Source organism: Podarcis pityusensis (genome assembly GCF_964106645.2).
Source record: "Podarcis pityusensis genome assembly, chromosome: 11".
Taxonomy (NCBI): Eukaryota; Metazoa; Chordata; class Lepidosauria; order Squamata; family Lacertidae; genus Podarcis; species Podarcis pityusensis.
Window position 1 is genome coordinate 42,255,495 of NC_138036.1, and position 15,752 is coordinate 42,271,246.

The 15,752-nt window shown below is 41.3% G+C and overlaps 1 protein-coding gene across 5 annotated transcripts in view; it reads right to left on the reverse strand.

The window, feature by feature from the left end:
* Window positions 1-15,752, reverse strand: part of TMEM232 (transmembrane protein 232) — a 148,511-nt gene that overhangs the window by 106,285 nt on the left and 26,474 nt on the right. For 3 of the 5 annotated variants that reach the window (XM_080972635.1, XM_080972637.1, XM_080972636.1), the window contains 4 exons: window positions 14,411-14,568; window positions 9,816-9,915; window positions 5,120-5,289; window positions 407-585 (listed from right to left, as the gene is read on the reverse strand). In XM_080972635.1, coding sequence (XP_080828761.1) covers window positions 407-585; window positions 5,120-5,289; window positions 9,816-9,915; window positions 14,411-14,568 — 607 coding nt within the window. The remainder of the gene's footprint in view (window positions 1-406; window positions 586-5,119; window positions 5,290-9,815; window positions 9,916-14,410; window positions 14,569-15,752) is intronic. The other 2 variants (XM_080972638.1, XM_080972639.1) reach the window with 2 other exon arrangements.

The window sequence follows — 15,752 nt, forward strand, 5'->3', positions numbered from 1 at the left end:
TTAATTATAGGCATTAAAAATTAGAATGTATTGCACTTTGCATATAAAGAGCACCCAAAATTTAAGCCAAGTACCTGTCCCAAAAGGATGGCACACTTCATTGCAGCTGTTTAGTTATATGAAAATTACTCTGTCTTGAAATGCTGAAATGAAGTTTCTATCCGTAACAGGCATAATTTAATAAAAGTAAACTGATATGTGCTCCTTGCCAAAAAGGTAAGAACAATTATTGATAATGTGAAGCGATACAAAGTACATGAATTGCTTCTCCTTCTGGTACAAAAAATATAAATCTCGTTGACAGGCAACTTTGGGGTGATTAACATTTAGACATAAAGGTTATTTAACATTTAAGCACAAAGGTTATTGCTATAAAGATTATATCAAGTTATGAGGTTGTCCTTACCAGTCTTCCTGATGAAGCTCTTCCTTATAGAATAGGACATGCTTGAGTACGTCATCTATATTAGAGCAGCTGTTTTGTACACAAACCCAAAGAAGAAGGCTGTGCCAAAGAAATGGCTTAATTTTGAACTGCTTTTGTTCAGGATTTAATTCAACTGATCCGCCAGTACCCATGGGTGACTAAAAAAATAATAAGTTAAATCCGTTAATAAGACCTTGTGAATACAAAGTTAATTGGCAATTTTCTGCATAGACTTGCATCTCAATTTTTTCCATCATAATATTTGACTTTATCAGCTTTACATTTTCATGCAGACTACATGTCATTTTGCTCTCACAATGTGTTTTTTTTAAAAAGGGAAGACATTTTGGGACACAGTCAAGAGAAGACTAGTGACAAGTGGCTTTGTTGTACGGATACTTGCAAGATCTTTGTCCTAAGATACTGTACCATGTTAAACAGATGCATGGTGTAACCTAGGCAATATTTGCAGTATTGCATGGGCTATTGGAGCACAACTCTCCCTGTACTTCATTTCTTTCCCTAAATATATTGCACCCCAAGCAACTAGGTAAAGGTAAAGGGAGCCATGACCATTAGGTCCAGTCATGACCTACTCTGGGGTTGCGGTGCTCATCTCGCTTTACTGGCCGAGGGAGCCGGCGTACAGCTTCCAGGTCATGTGGCCAGCATGACTAAGCCGCTTCTGGCAAACCAGAGCAGCACATGGGAACGCCGTTTACCTTCCCGCCGGAACGGTACCTATTTATCTACTTGCACTTTGACGTGCTTTCGAACTGCTAGGTTGGCAGGAGCAGGGACCGAGCAACAGGAGCTCACCCCGTCGCGGGGATTCGAACCGCCGACCTTCTGATCGGCAAGTTTAACCCACAGCGCCACCCCAAGCAACTACTTAGGCTATATATGAGGGTTTGAGATAAGCCAAGTGTATGTCTTACAGTTCCAACATCACATATTCACTTATCTTACATTAAGGGTACAATTCCCTCCAGTTCCTTTTACAAATAATGTAAGACAAATTCTGAGCTGCAAGCATTTCAAACCAAGCAGCACAATCAGACAGTATTGATTTTGCTGTAAGCCACTTCAATTATTATTTCAACAGAAAAGTGCAACACAAATAATGAATGAAATGAAACTAATATAAAAGACCTGCAATCACACACACACACACAGTGGCAGACCTTCCCCCTTATGTGGTCCAGCCTTGCTCCCTACATTTTTCATGTGTTTGCTGAATACTGGCGGTGTATATATATATATAACACTCTTTATGATGCTGCTCCAGAAGCACTGCTGAATATGAATGGGAAGAACAGACTCTGGCTTCACTTCATCATGACCACAGTCAACATATGGAAAAGCTGTGATTGAAAATGATGCCAGAATTCTTAATTTGGCTCATTAACTCTAAGTAAGTTCTTGCCTCAAGTAGGGAGACAAGAAGAAGATAGAGCCTTTGTCATAACAATGATGTCTACTAGGCAACAAGGTGTGTCTGAATCACTGGAGAAAAGAAATTAAGGGGAAAACAGGGCCTTTGAATTTATACAAAGGCTTCCTCCTTGTCCTATGAAACCAATTTCTTTTTTAAAAAGTGCTAGAATTTGGAAGGCTGACACAGATCCTGTACAAGAGATTCTAACAGAGTTCTAATACTCAGCGCACAAAGGAAAGTCTTCTCAAACCCAGCTACTTCTGAAGCTTTTGCATGTCCTTACAGCAACACTGAGTAAATTATAGATGATATCCACCTACACATTTCAGCCACACATTACAGTCTCTCCTTATATGCCTATTTTTATTTTCCTTATTTCAAGAGCTGCCATTCTGTGGCATAGCTATGAATCTCTCCATAAAAAGTAACAGAGCAGAAAAAAAAGATTTCAGAGACATTATAGAAGAGACAGCTAAAAATATCAGGGTGGTGATTCAATTACTATTAATGGAGCTTAGTCTCTATAATATATTTAATTGAGCCGTGCAATAAATTATTCCTCAAGGTTTTCTAAATTGAGGAGTACATCTCTATAGCACCCTCCAGCAAACCAAGATGAGTGAAAGCTCTCTAAGAGGAGCCCTGGGTAATTTAAAACAAAATCAATTCCAGCCCATATCCTACCCCCTTGAGCTTTTCTTTCTGGCTCATGCTCAGAATATGCAGGAGAGTTGCTGCAGCCCTTGAGCTGCATTAACTCGAGCACAGTGGGGCCAAGAGAAGACTCAAGGGGCTCAGAAAGAGAGGACAAGCACAGCACAAACTGGCCCACTAGCATTCACTCTTTGCTCTCTGAGTAGAACCCTCCGCACCATCCCCACTCCAGTTACCAAAAGGAAATATTTAGGGCAGGGTGGCCTTGACAAAATGGACAAGCTAGTTGCAATGCCTGTGTTTATTAAATATAGCAGGGATGTCCAACAGGTCGATCGTGATCTACTGGTAGATCCCCGCGAGGTTATGGTAGATCGCAGTCAATCTCTGGCTCCCTTTCCTTGCGTGCTAAAACTGACTCCTGCCACGCCCCCTCACCCCACCCTCCATTGTTGTATGATCTCTGGAAGGGACGAGGGAGCTTTCTCTGTGCTGCTGTTTTGATCCATAGTGATATTTTTGTGAGTGACTTTGCCCCTTTGTCCCTTGCCTTTAACCCCCCCAAAAATGGAACTCCCTCCCTAAATGAGGCTTTCCTCCTCCATAAAAAAGCTCTACAACTTTGAGCTGAACCCCCCCAAAAACGGGGGTAGATTGCTGCCAGTTTTTAATTCTGAAAGTAGATGGCAGTCTCTTGACAGTTGGCCACCCCTGAAATAGAGCATTCTTGTTCAATGCCCAGTATGCCTGTGTGTGAGTGTGCACAAGGAGTATAGCAAGGAGGGGTGATTTCACAAAGTGGTTTATATCATTTCTACATTTTTTTATAAAGCATCAACTGTACAATAAAACAGAAAGGACAAACAGCTGTCCTTGAATAATCCGTATCTGCTTCTTCTCCACTTACCTCAGGGTAGGGCAGTTCTTTAGGAGCCCCTCTGGCGGCAGCCATCACTGAGATGTGCTAATCTGGGGCTTCTCCTGAGCCAAACACCCTGGAGTAGGTTTGCGGTGAGGACAGGGGGTGCAGAGGAAGGAGAAGGAAGCCTCACTACACTAGTGGGAGCCCCTGCTTCTGCTCATCTACTAGGTTAGTTCGATCCAGGCCTCTTCATGTAGATACCTCAGGACAAGAATGCTTCAGCCAGCACTGTCCCCTAGGAGCTCTCCAAGGTCCTGTCCTTATCTGCTCTTGACTTTGACATAACATTGCCTGCTTCCACTGAGACCCTCAACTTCCAACAAAACTGGTTGGTTCATTGGCAATGTTTAAAAGGGTGGCCTACCCCATCACAGCTATGATTTTTCAGCTGTATTGATGATAAATGTACTGATGATAAAACTGTACATCCTACTTTTTAATAATCATCATTAACATCCATTATGGCAGGCACGTTCAACAGGTAGATCACTGGACGGAGATCACTGGCTCCCCCCAAAGAAGCTAAACAACTTCGGCTCCCCTAAAAAAAGCTCTGCACCCCCAAAAAGGGGGCTTCCCTCCTCCCTAAAAGGGGGTAGATCACTGCCAGTTTATAACTGTGAATAGATTGCAGTCTCCTGGGAGTTGGCCAACCCAGCATTATGGTATACTTGGGAATTTGGAAAGCCGCGTGAGGCTAGATCCAGAGGTTTGTTTGTTGCAGCAGCAGAAGCTACCGTATACTGAGTCAGACCATTTGTCCTCCTCAATCATGGTAGCCAAAGCGATGCTTTCGAAATGTTAAAGGTAAAGGTAAAGGGACCCCTGACCATTAGGTCCAGTCGTGACCGACTCTGGGGTTGCGCCGCTCATCTCACTTTATTGGCTGAGGGAGCCAGCGTACAGCTTCCAGGTCATGTGGCTACCATGACTAAGCCGCTTCTGGCGAACCAGAGCAGCACACGGAAACGCCATTTACCTTCCCGCCGGAGTGGTACCTATTTATCTACTTGCACTTTGACGTGCTTTCAAACTGCTAGGTTGGCAGGAGCAGGGACCGAGCTCACCCCGTTGCGGGGATTCGAACTGCCGACCTTCTGATCGGCAAGTCCTAGGCTCTGTGGTTTAACCCACAGAGCCACCTAAGTTCGAAATGTTACTGGACTACAAACATTCACTATTCCTGGCTCCCAATCGTGCTGGCTGGAGCTGATAGGAGTTGGAATCAACATCTGGAGTGTATCACTTTGGCTACCCCTGGTCTATAATGATCGCAGCTCTGCAAGGTTTCAGACAAGAGCATTCCCTAGCGCCACCTGCAGATACCAGGGACTGGACCTGGGATATTTTGCATGCAAAGCATAGGCTATCTCAGTGAGCTATGGTTTTTCTGCTGCAGAAAGGAAAATGTCGGATTCAACTCACTTTACAAAGTTTGAGAATGTTGAAAGGTACAGGGTTGCTTGAAAGGAAAAAGTTGCTACAGTTCTAATTAATATTCCCTCCCTTGAAAGTGATTCATTAAAGCAATGCTGCCACACCCACTATCAACAGCACATGTCAATCTATCTAGTTCAATTCAACTTTAGTCATTATGCCAGAATCACCAAGCATGCTTATTTGATAACAGGACACTATTTGGTGTATTATATATATAATTCAGTCATGTGTTACCTACTGTGTCAGAAAAAGACTTAGCCGGCTTTTCTTGCAAACTTGCATCAGATGCCAATGATGTTTGAGAAAGTACAGATGTTTCACAGATAACTTCTCCAGCCTTCAGCATAAAATGCACCATGAAAAGGATGTTTGGGTACGGTTGGTAGCTGACCTCGGAAGCTGCTAGTGCTATGGCACACACACACCAAAAAAAAAAAAAAAATTACATTTATCATACTGTTTTACAGTTTGCTCTGTACAGTTTTTGTTTCGTTTTTTACACAACGTCTACTTTCACTGTTTAGCTTCAGCAGAGCAGTTTTCCAGGGCAGATTTATAAATATTGTGTGACCCCTTGTGGTATAACAAAAGACTACAGGCATGATTCTAAGGCAAGAACTGATGTAACCCACACACTACATATGGAGAAGTTTTCTGTGGTGGCTGTATTCCTGATTAAGTGCAATTAATTAATTTTCTGTTCTTAAATAAATGAAAAATAAACTACCCCTGACAGATACAAACATGATGGCTAACATGATGCTATAAGGAGATATCCTCCTTAAAGCAAACTCGGCATATTTGCACAAAATTAGGAGGAATTCCATCAGTAAGCCAGCTGATTTCATCTAACAAATATTTATATTAACTTTAAACAGAAATAATTTTTATATATAGTAAACCCGCAACTCATGCACATTTAAATGTGCACATTCAGCTTTCCATGCACAGCAAAAAAAATATAATGGAATAAATTAAAATGGGGTGGGAAGTGGGCAGGGTTCCAGGAAAAAGGACTTTGGCAATCCACCCAATATTGAACCCAATGGGTTTTGACTACACACAACTTTTGCTTTAGGTGTGATCCCCAGAATGTAACCCCCATGTAAGTTGTGGGATTACTGTGCCTTAATGGAAGTAAAGAACATGGTGCTGGTGGGCACATACACATCCAAAGGGCTTCTTCTACCCACAGAAATTAGGCTTGAAAGAAGCATTCTGTTGTAGCTAATAGAATAGGTTGCAGTGCATACTTTGTTGTGGAGTGCATGCAGTGCTCAAAACAGTTCGTCTTGGTTTGCGAATGTGCCCAAAGCCCCCAAAAAGGTGGATGGCCCCTTCCTTAATGCATCTTAAACACCAGATGTCTAAAGACTTGACACACTTTCAATAATTTGTTCTGCAAAGCGGATATGAATTTTCTTTTCCGTGTATTATACTGGAAAAACATTGCAAGATGTGAAGTATTCCAAGCTTATACTGTTTTAACAGCAATCTCCCACCGATTCCCTAGGTGTAATAACAGGAGAGTAACAGCCAAAGCTTGAAACCCATCCTATTTCTCCCAGTGGAATGAACGAGTTGGGATTGCCAGTGAAATAATTTTGAGGATCAGCTTGCTTTTTCCATTGCAGTTTTACAATATATTATTGCAGCATTCCTTAAGAATGAGAATCAGAGAGTGTCTTATTTCTGAAGCTCTCTGCTGATATATTTTGTAAATCTGGATGCAGCAGATGAGTCATGTTTTCAAAAAGGAAAGGATACAGATATAATATCAGGATTTTTCTAATTGTCTGGTTCTGTTTTCTTCATTCTGTATATGAATTTGTGGCCATGACAACCAATAACAGTAGCAAGACTGCAATACCTCTGCAGTCTTACCACCACAGCAACAGCCTGCTGAGTCACTGCATACCGTGTACATATATGCCAAAAAGCGTGTGCTGGGAAGGCGTTTGACATTAGGTTGGTTTGCTAGAAAGTGGCCTTGTGAATGAGTGACAACTGATCTGATTATATCAAGCACTCTTGTCTTCTTCTGCAGTCTCACTCTCTGTACATCATAGCCTGCGTGAGGCATTCTGATGAAGAATCAGGCTGTGTATCGGAACCACGCTTGAGGGAAATCTTCAGGAAGATTTTGCAGTGCCAAATCGTTCTGTTTGTTGGAACAACCTCTTTCTATTGAAACACATACTAAGTCGTGGCAGCGTGAAGTAAAGCCCCCAGGAATGACTCGCATTAATCAAACTCCATTTAGAAGTGATTCTATAGATTCTGCCATATGTTTTGAACACTTAACTAATTTTATTTCTAGTTAGTCAAGAGCCTAGGAACAATAACGGGCGGCTTTCGAATCAATGAGAGCCAGACTTTGTAGCGGAAATGTTCTTCCAACATTTTTCTGGACGGTATTTATTCCAGTAGTTGGGTTAAGGTATGTGAACCAGCAGGCCCTTGGCAAATGGAAATAGAAGAGGCTTGGCTAAGCAGCACAGGCTTACTTTTGACATAGGTAAACTCCCTGAAATCCACTGCAGGTGGGGATTAGAAGCAGTGTGAAGATTCCTCATCTTGGCTTTGCTACCATATTAAAAGAAATGGCACAATCCCACTGCCTTTGAGGTAGGATTTAACCCAAGACGAACAGACCACATCTGTATTTGTTTTGCTTGTTAAATGCCATCTACTTTCGCCAAAAACTCATGATTAGGTGTTATTCACCTAAATTTCCATGTTTCAAGTATACACTGCTTGTTGCCTAGTTCAGATGCCTGTAACATAATGAGTAGTTGCAGGTAAAAACAGAAACAGTGATCAAATGACCCTATTTTAACAATGTTTTCCACTACTTTTCCCAGAACAGATGTTAAGCTTCACTGGCCTATAATTTTCCAGATCACCCCAGATCCTTTTTTTTTTTTTTAATGGTGTTACATTGGCTGCTATCCAGCCCTCAAGAAACCTAGCCATTTTGTTTCTCGTGGCCTAACGCCAAATGAAAGACACCTGTTTCCGCTGAACTCATACCCAGTTTAGAGGAGATATGCTCCCACGTCCATACAACTGCACTTGGAATACTATGTATAGTCCTGGCCTTCTCGCCTCAAAAAGGATACTGTAAAGCTTGAAAAGGTTCAGAAAAGGCCAGCCCAAATGACCAAGGGGGTTGAGCAACTCCCCTATGAAGAAAGGTTACATAATGTTTATATTCTACTTCTACTGTTTCTGAGATTCCTAAGTGCCGGGAGTGCTGTTATAGTCATGTCTCGCTTGTGAGTGTGATAGGAATTTTGAGGTCTTAGTATGGTAATGTTCATAAGCGTACCAGCCAAGCACATACATAGATCAGCACAGGAAGACTGACCTGGAACCATTTTGATTCCTAAACTGAGCAAAGGTTTTCTCTGCAAGGTCAAAGTGGGAAACCTCCCATTGTCTCTTTCCTCACAAATCCTGTCTTAAGGGCACATTTAAGATATGAATAGGATGTGAGCCTGTGACATGGCCCAGGAACTAAGTATTTATCATTACAAAAGACTGGCCAGGCTACCCAGGCAATCCAATCAAGTAACCTGCCAGACAGGAGATAAACAACGACAGGAGAAAAATAACATTCAAATTCTGTTTCAAGACCGCCTTTTCTGTGATGTATGTATGATGTTTCTGGGGGTGGTCTTGATCTACAGGGTGGCAATTTCAAAAGTCTTTATAAGGCCTTGCGCGCCATTTTTCTGGGTTCCTCTTCCTCTCCTGCAGGTGAGGGGGAGCACCCTGTTGCAACAGTTCAATAAAGATCAAGCTTACTAGCTGCTTTGCTTCTCAATATTCTCTGGTTGGCCTCTGTTATCTTCTCCTACCAATAGGGAACCTATGTAAGGACTCTATATGGGCTCTTGGATACCCCATAAGGGAAAAGGGCAATATTTTTTTTTTACAACATGCACTTCCCACTGACATCTGGTTGGCCACTGTAAGAACTAGTAGCCTAGAGAGGCCTTTCACACGATCCAACAGGGCTTTCCCTCTGTTCTTCTGCCTATTCACCCAGCCCTCCCTGCAAACGAAAGATTGCCTATGGGCATACTTGAGAAACATTTTCTAATTGATTTTGAGAACCCTCTGGGCTTAGCTTCCCCATTAATAGCATTCGGAAGATGACCAGGAAAAGTACTGAGTAGCTTGATATATAAGTACTTCTCTCTCCTTAGGAATGGAATACAATTAACATTTCCCACAAACTGTGAGCTACAAAAAAGGCATCACAGCCCCCTATCACAAGCCCCGGACTACTTATGAAGAATAGTTCGTGTGAACTTTACATAAGTCAAGGATGCTAAACAGCCTGCTCTTAATTAAGACGCCATCTGAGGAAAGAGCTTTAAAATAGCTAGATAACGATTTCTTGTGCTTCACACCAGTAACCATTACATTGTTCCCTAAAACAAACACTTGATTTAAATACAGTGTTTCTGACAATTGGAATCTTGTGTTAAAAGTTAATGATATGAGGTGTTATACTTGTTTTCAGACTGAAGAGGGATTGCAAACGTAGAAGTGACACTCAGGAGCAGCAAGCAGTCCTGGTTTAAAATAAAGGGTAAATAAATACAGTGGCAGCGCTGCTCTACAGTTAGTGCATAGCCAGCAGCAAAGCTGGGAAACAGAATGAGAGGTAACTCTGGATGCAGCCTCTCTCATCCAGCGCAGGTTTTTCTACAGCACTCCTGGGGTGGTTAGTTAAATGGGGTGGCTAAATGCTCTGGATTCCCAACTGTGTCACAAATATTTTATGAGCGCATTTATCCGAAACATTTTTACCCTGCTCTCTAACTGAAAAAGCTCCCAGATCAGTGGTGAGGCAGTCCCTGCCCTCAGGCTTACAATCTAAAATATGTAAAGCTAGATAACTAGAAAGAAATAATTGCTACCTTTCAAGCCAACATGAAGCCTGGATCTGTGTTCTTCAGAAAACCCCTGGTAACCAAAGAAATTGAACAGGAGAAGCCTTAAAAAGACCAAAAATCCAAGCTGGCAAAAGAAACACAAAACACGTCCATTAGCATCATGTCTGTTCCATTCATTTGTTGTTGCCCCCTAAACTTTTGCAAAACTTGAAATTTTTCTATCCATTAGCGTAACTTTGCTTATGTTCAGGACCCAGAAGTTGTCTCTACCTCAAATCTATGACCCAGAAAGGCAATTTTCTTTCTACACTTTCTGTAACATTTTCCCTAAGACTTTTTACCTGCAATCAGGTAACATACTAATCAGGATTCTTTAATGTTTCAGAGGCATTGTTTTGTATAAATATGACACTTCTACTGGTTTAAACCTAAATTATCTAAACATTTTGGGTATCTGCCAGCCTTTTTCAAAAACCAAATTGTACTAAACACCTTTGAACATTAGTTATTGCTGCCTTCCTGACAAAGGGGAATGTGCACCAATGAACTATTAGGCCTCCCTTGCATTTGCCATATGGTAAAATATTGGTAAAAGTTAATACTGTGGTGCCCCGCAAGACGAATGCCTCGCAAGACGGAAAACTCGCTAGACGAAAGGGTTTTCCGTTTTTTGAGCTGCTTCGCAAGACAAATTTCCCTATGGGCTTGCTTCACAAGACGAAAACGTCTTGCAAGTTTGTTTCCTTTTTCTTAACACCGTTAATACAGTTGCGACTTGACTTCGAGGAGCAACTCATAGAACGCAGTATACATAGTAGCCTTTTTTGAGGTTTTTAAAGACTTTGGTGATTTTTGAAGCTTTTCCAAAATTTCTTTTGCAGCCATTTGGTAAGTTAAGCTTTTAAAACTTTTTTGGGGGTTTTTGGATTTTGGGTTGGGGTGTTTGGAATTCAAGGACTTGGTGTTGGGGAGGGGTTTGCAAGAATCTGGAAGCCTGTGTGTTTTTTCTTCTGCATTTTTATGATTTTCTGTGACCATTGGGCCACTCTGCTGTTTTTTTAAAAAATTTCTGGATTTGAATTTCTGTGTGCTGGGTGGCTGGGGGAACAGTTGGGGAGGGGTTTGCAAGAATATGGAAGCTTGTTTTTTTCCCTGCATTTTTATGATTTTCTGTGACCATTGGGCAACTCTGCTGTTTTTTAAAAAAAATTCTGGGTTTGAATTTTGAAATGCTCTTTACAGTATGTGTGACTTTAAAGAGCACTTAATAAACTCTTGTTGTACCAAATTTGGCTTTGTTTGGACTTTTTTTGACCATAGGAACGCATTAATTGATTTTCAATGCATTCCTATGGGATTTCGTGCTTCACAAGACGAAAAATTCGCTAGACAAAAAAATTCGCAGAACGAATTAATTTCGTCTTGCGAGGCACCACTGTATTTTACGCTGCATGCTTGCTGAAATGTATAGAGACAGGTTTAAAAAAACAACCTTAGATGGGGAGAAAAGAGTAGCGGTGCTGTTTTGGGTTACTACTGAATGCATCTCAAGAGGCAGGGAGTGAAAATCAAGTTATCGGGACTGGTGGCCTGGAGCCAAGCATTTGTTTCAATACAGAGGCAAGCAGAAGTTCGGTGGGGAATCAAGCAAGGACTCAAACTAAGCTTGAACAAACTTAGGGGCCAGGTCAAAGTCAGTAGCTTTACAGGTCTAAATGGAATCTTATTGGCTTCTTGTGTCATTTGATCTCTGCTGGGCAGAGAACTGCAGGACACTCTCCAGCTATTTGCAGTACTGGTACTGCATTGAAGAAGCATTCAGCCACACAAAGGTGGCTGGTCCCAGCCAGATTTCTTACAAGAGGCGAATGAGAGGGTGGGGTTCTTTTGGCAAAAGAAAGGGCCCAGTTCCATTCACGGCAGGCAACAAAATCTGGAGGAGGCTCCCTCTGAAGGAACAGGGGAGGCGATAAACACCAATTGCCCTATTGTCCCACAACAATCTGGAGCAGATTTTCAGAAGGCACCAGTAGCCGCAAAGGAAAGGATGAAGTGAAAATTGCCTGCTTGCTCCCTTGCACCAATGCGAATTGAAGTCTGGATCTAACTTAGTGTGCCTCAAGCTTTATAGTGAAAGGGGCTTGTGGGGGGGTCCTTTGTCTTTGAACCCAAAAACCTAATAACAACCCAAGTTAATTATAGGAGCTGCAGTATACCTTACAGAGGAATAAGAAGGCTGGAGAACAGATACAGCTGAAGGAAATCATCTCAGATATTCATATGAAATGTGTTTTAATATTGTCCATGATGCACTCGTTAACTGAAAACCAATTTTCAACAAATCTTTTGCTTGGCAAATCAGTTTTGTTTTGTTTTTCTTTTATTTAATATACCAGCCAAACCAGAAGAACTGGTGGAAAGAATCCAATAATGCCTGAGAAAGTTAATATTCACTATACAGCCATCATTAAAGAAAATCAAGTGGTAAACAAGACAACAGAAGTCCTGGGGACTATATTAGAACTTGAGATGTCAAAATAATTGGGCTCACCAGAATAGGTGGAATGCTTAACGTCTTTGCTTTTCTTGGAAACAGGCCTGAGCGCAGTGAAAATATTTAATACAATATATTCTCTTAATACACAGAAAGGATTTTTTAAAAAACGGGGGGAGGGGGAAGAACCTATGCAAAAATTACTAGAGCAGGTTTGCTCCAGTAATGCTTCTTTGTCTGTGGTGAGAAAAAGTTGCCTCCAGAAGATTACAGAAGAATTTTAATAAAGGTTAATAAAGCTTTGAAAGAAAGAAAGAAAGAAAGAAAGATCAGAAGATACAAGGTTCATTTTTTTTTCCTTCAGGAAACTGATTTGCCACAAGTGATTAATTTAACTCTATGTGAATGGATATGCTAGTAATTTGTTTTGTGGGCTACTAACTTCTGTCAACTTTTGTGCAAGGTTAATGGAGGAGGACAACTCCCTATCATTTCATCCTGCACCCATTAAAGATTGTGCTTGTTCACACTCCTTCACATACAGCTAATATTTTCTTTTGCGCAATGCTAACTTTTATAATAGCTACAACACATAATTCCTGAGGCTCAGATTCAATTCCCCAGTAGAGAAAGACCTGATGGAGCACCGCCACTCACCCAAAATCTGCTCAGTCACATCACTGCTGCCTACTGGAAGGTAGAGAGGAATAGGCAATGCATCAGCAAGGTCACTGCGGTGCAAACACACCAGTGGGTGCACTGGATTGGCTCATCGGGTGTGTTTGCACTGCAACAACTTCGCTCACATGTGTGTGCACATGTCAATTTAGGGAACTGAGGAAGAGGACCCTAGTGATAGACAGCTTGTGTTGTGTAAAAAAAATGATGCTCAGTGGTTAGCAAGAGATCATAAAGTTTTAGCAGAGAAATCACTGTGATCAAGACAAAAATGTGTTGTTTGAAAGGGATCTATGAATCATAGGGAAGAGGTACAAGATTGAAGTCCAATTTGGTACCATCATTTATCTTGCAGGTCTTACTTAGCTTTCAGAAGCAAATGGTTCTCATTTGGACACTTTCATTTACATGGCTTCAATTTCGTCCTCTCTCTTGAATGCATAAATCTCTTGCTGCTACTTTCAGATTATGTGACCTAACATAATACATCTTAGTTAATGATAATCCATATGGGAGAATAAAAAGGTCACATCATTTAAGCAGTGAGAAGAACATTATGCAAGATGATCATGGAAATTATTAGAAAATCCAAGCTATCCATATGTATTGAGAACAAAAAAAAAAAAACTCCCGATGATTTTTGTATGTATTTTAGAGCATCTCATTAAAGTGTCACTTGAAAGCTGAACTGTGGAATACTCAAAACCAGTGAATTCAGAGAGATAAAAATTCAAGATAAAATGAGTTATAATGAGGATAGCATAAAAGAACACTGCACTGCTTTCACTTGAACATGTTGATTCAAATTACTTTCTCCAATAAAAGGTGGACCATATAAACTGCAGTTCCCATAACTCGCTTCCATGGCAAAATTATGAGTTGGGATCTAGAAGAAACAGCTGTCTGTCGTTAGTACAGTCACGGCATGCATTCCAGCAAACTGAACATCTGCTTTTATTTGCGGTAATGTAAATTGTCAACAATGCCATAGATCTGAAAGCGCCCCTATGGATCTTATAAATGAAGTATTTAAATGTTACTACCTTTATGACTATTCCCTCCCTCCATCAACTTTATGCTATACATCACCAAAAGCAGTATACACCATTAAACTAAACCAAAAATCAATACAAACATTTAATCCCCCTTCCAAAAAAACAATAACATATTCTTAAAGGCCAAAAGGACGACAAAATCTTTAATGGCTGTCTCAAGATGGATGCAGCTGTAGCCTAGAAGACCTCCAATGGGACAGCATTCCACATCTACAACCTTGAGCGGTCACAGACTGTCAGAAGAGAGCAAAGAATCTCATGGCATAAGATCACAGTATAGCAAGATTGGTACTCAAGGCCTAGAGTGGCACTTAAGTAGCCATGAAATGAAACAACATATATATCAGGGTATCAGGAGACAGACAGCTACTCTTAAAAAAAATACAACATACCTTGGACAACTTGATTTCACATGAGAAGAGATGCGGCTTCTCCACTGTATCATAACAGAGTCTATACAAAACAGATTCCGCGAGGAAAAATAAAACTGGGATATGGTCTGGAACAAGAGGCGCATGGTCCAAGGAAATTAAAAGTATTTCAACAGCTTCTGAAGTGAAAAGAAAATGACAGATAAATTCAATAAACAGCTTCCTCTGCAGAGCCTTAATATTTCATACGGTACTCTCATCGCACCTGCAACACAACGCTTGCCAAGTTGTGAACAAATAAAACAAGTGTTACATCAAATTTTCCCCAGATTGTTTGCCTTCTCTGATTATCACTTTGATGAAAAAGTAATTAAGGCTCGTCTCTTTCATAATTTTGTTCAACAGTTGCTGAAATGTTTATGCTAGACTATGAATTAAATCCTATTGCATAATAAAGCCATCTAAATTAATAAAATTAAACAAGCTACCAAGCATGTGCAATGTACACTGATGATGGAGGTAATCTGTAACATTTGTTCTCCTGCCAGTTTTTTGCTTAGTGCAACTGATGGTTTTGCTTTTCATACTGCAAGTTGAAGAAGGGTGTACAAGGCAGGTTTGCGGTCTCTTTGTATTCTGCGCTTTTCAAAGCTACAATCCCTGTGCATCCTCAGTCTCCAACTACCAAGAAACATATAAACCAAATGAAGCTGAATCTAGACAAAGATGCATTAAATCTCTAAGGCTTGGGGTGAGGTGGAAGCTTAGAGGTTCTCTCTTGCCAGTTCAATCTCCCATGCTTATTCAGTTTAAAGGTAAAGGTAAAGGGACCCCTGACCATTAGGTCCAGTCATGGCCGACTCTGGGGTTGCGGCGCTCATCTCGCTTTACTGGCCGAGGGAGCCAGCGTACAGCTTCCAGGTCATGTGGCCAGCATGACTAAGCCGCTTCTGGCGAACCAGAGCAGCACACAGAAATGCTGTATACCTTCCCGCAGGAGCGGTACCTATTTATCTACTTGCACTTGGATGTGCTTTCAAACTGCTAGGTTGGCAGGAGCAAGGACCGGCCAACGGGAGCTCACCCCGTCGCGGGGATTCGAACCGCCGACCTTCTGATCGGCAAGTCCTGGGCTCTGTGGTTTAACCCACAGTGCCACCCGCGTCCCTCTTATTCAGTTTAGGAGCTTTCAAATGTGTTTACATCATTGGCATCTACAGTGCTTCTGTGTTTCATTATGAACCTGCCCAAATATTAAGATTTATAAGGAAGAACCTTTCAAGAATACCTCTACCCAGAGAGGCCCACTTGATGGGCACACATGAAAGGGATGGGGAACCTTTTCAGCACTGTACAGATCCTT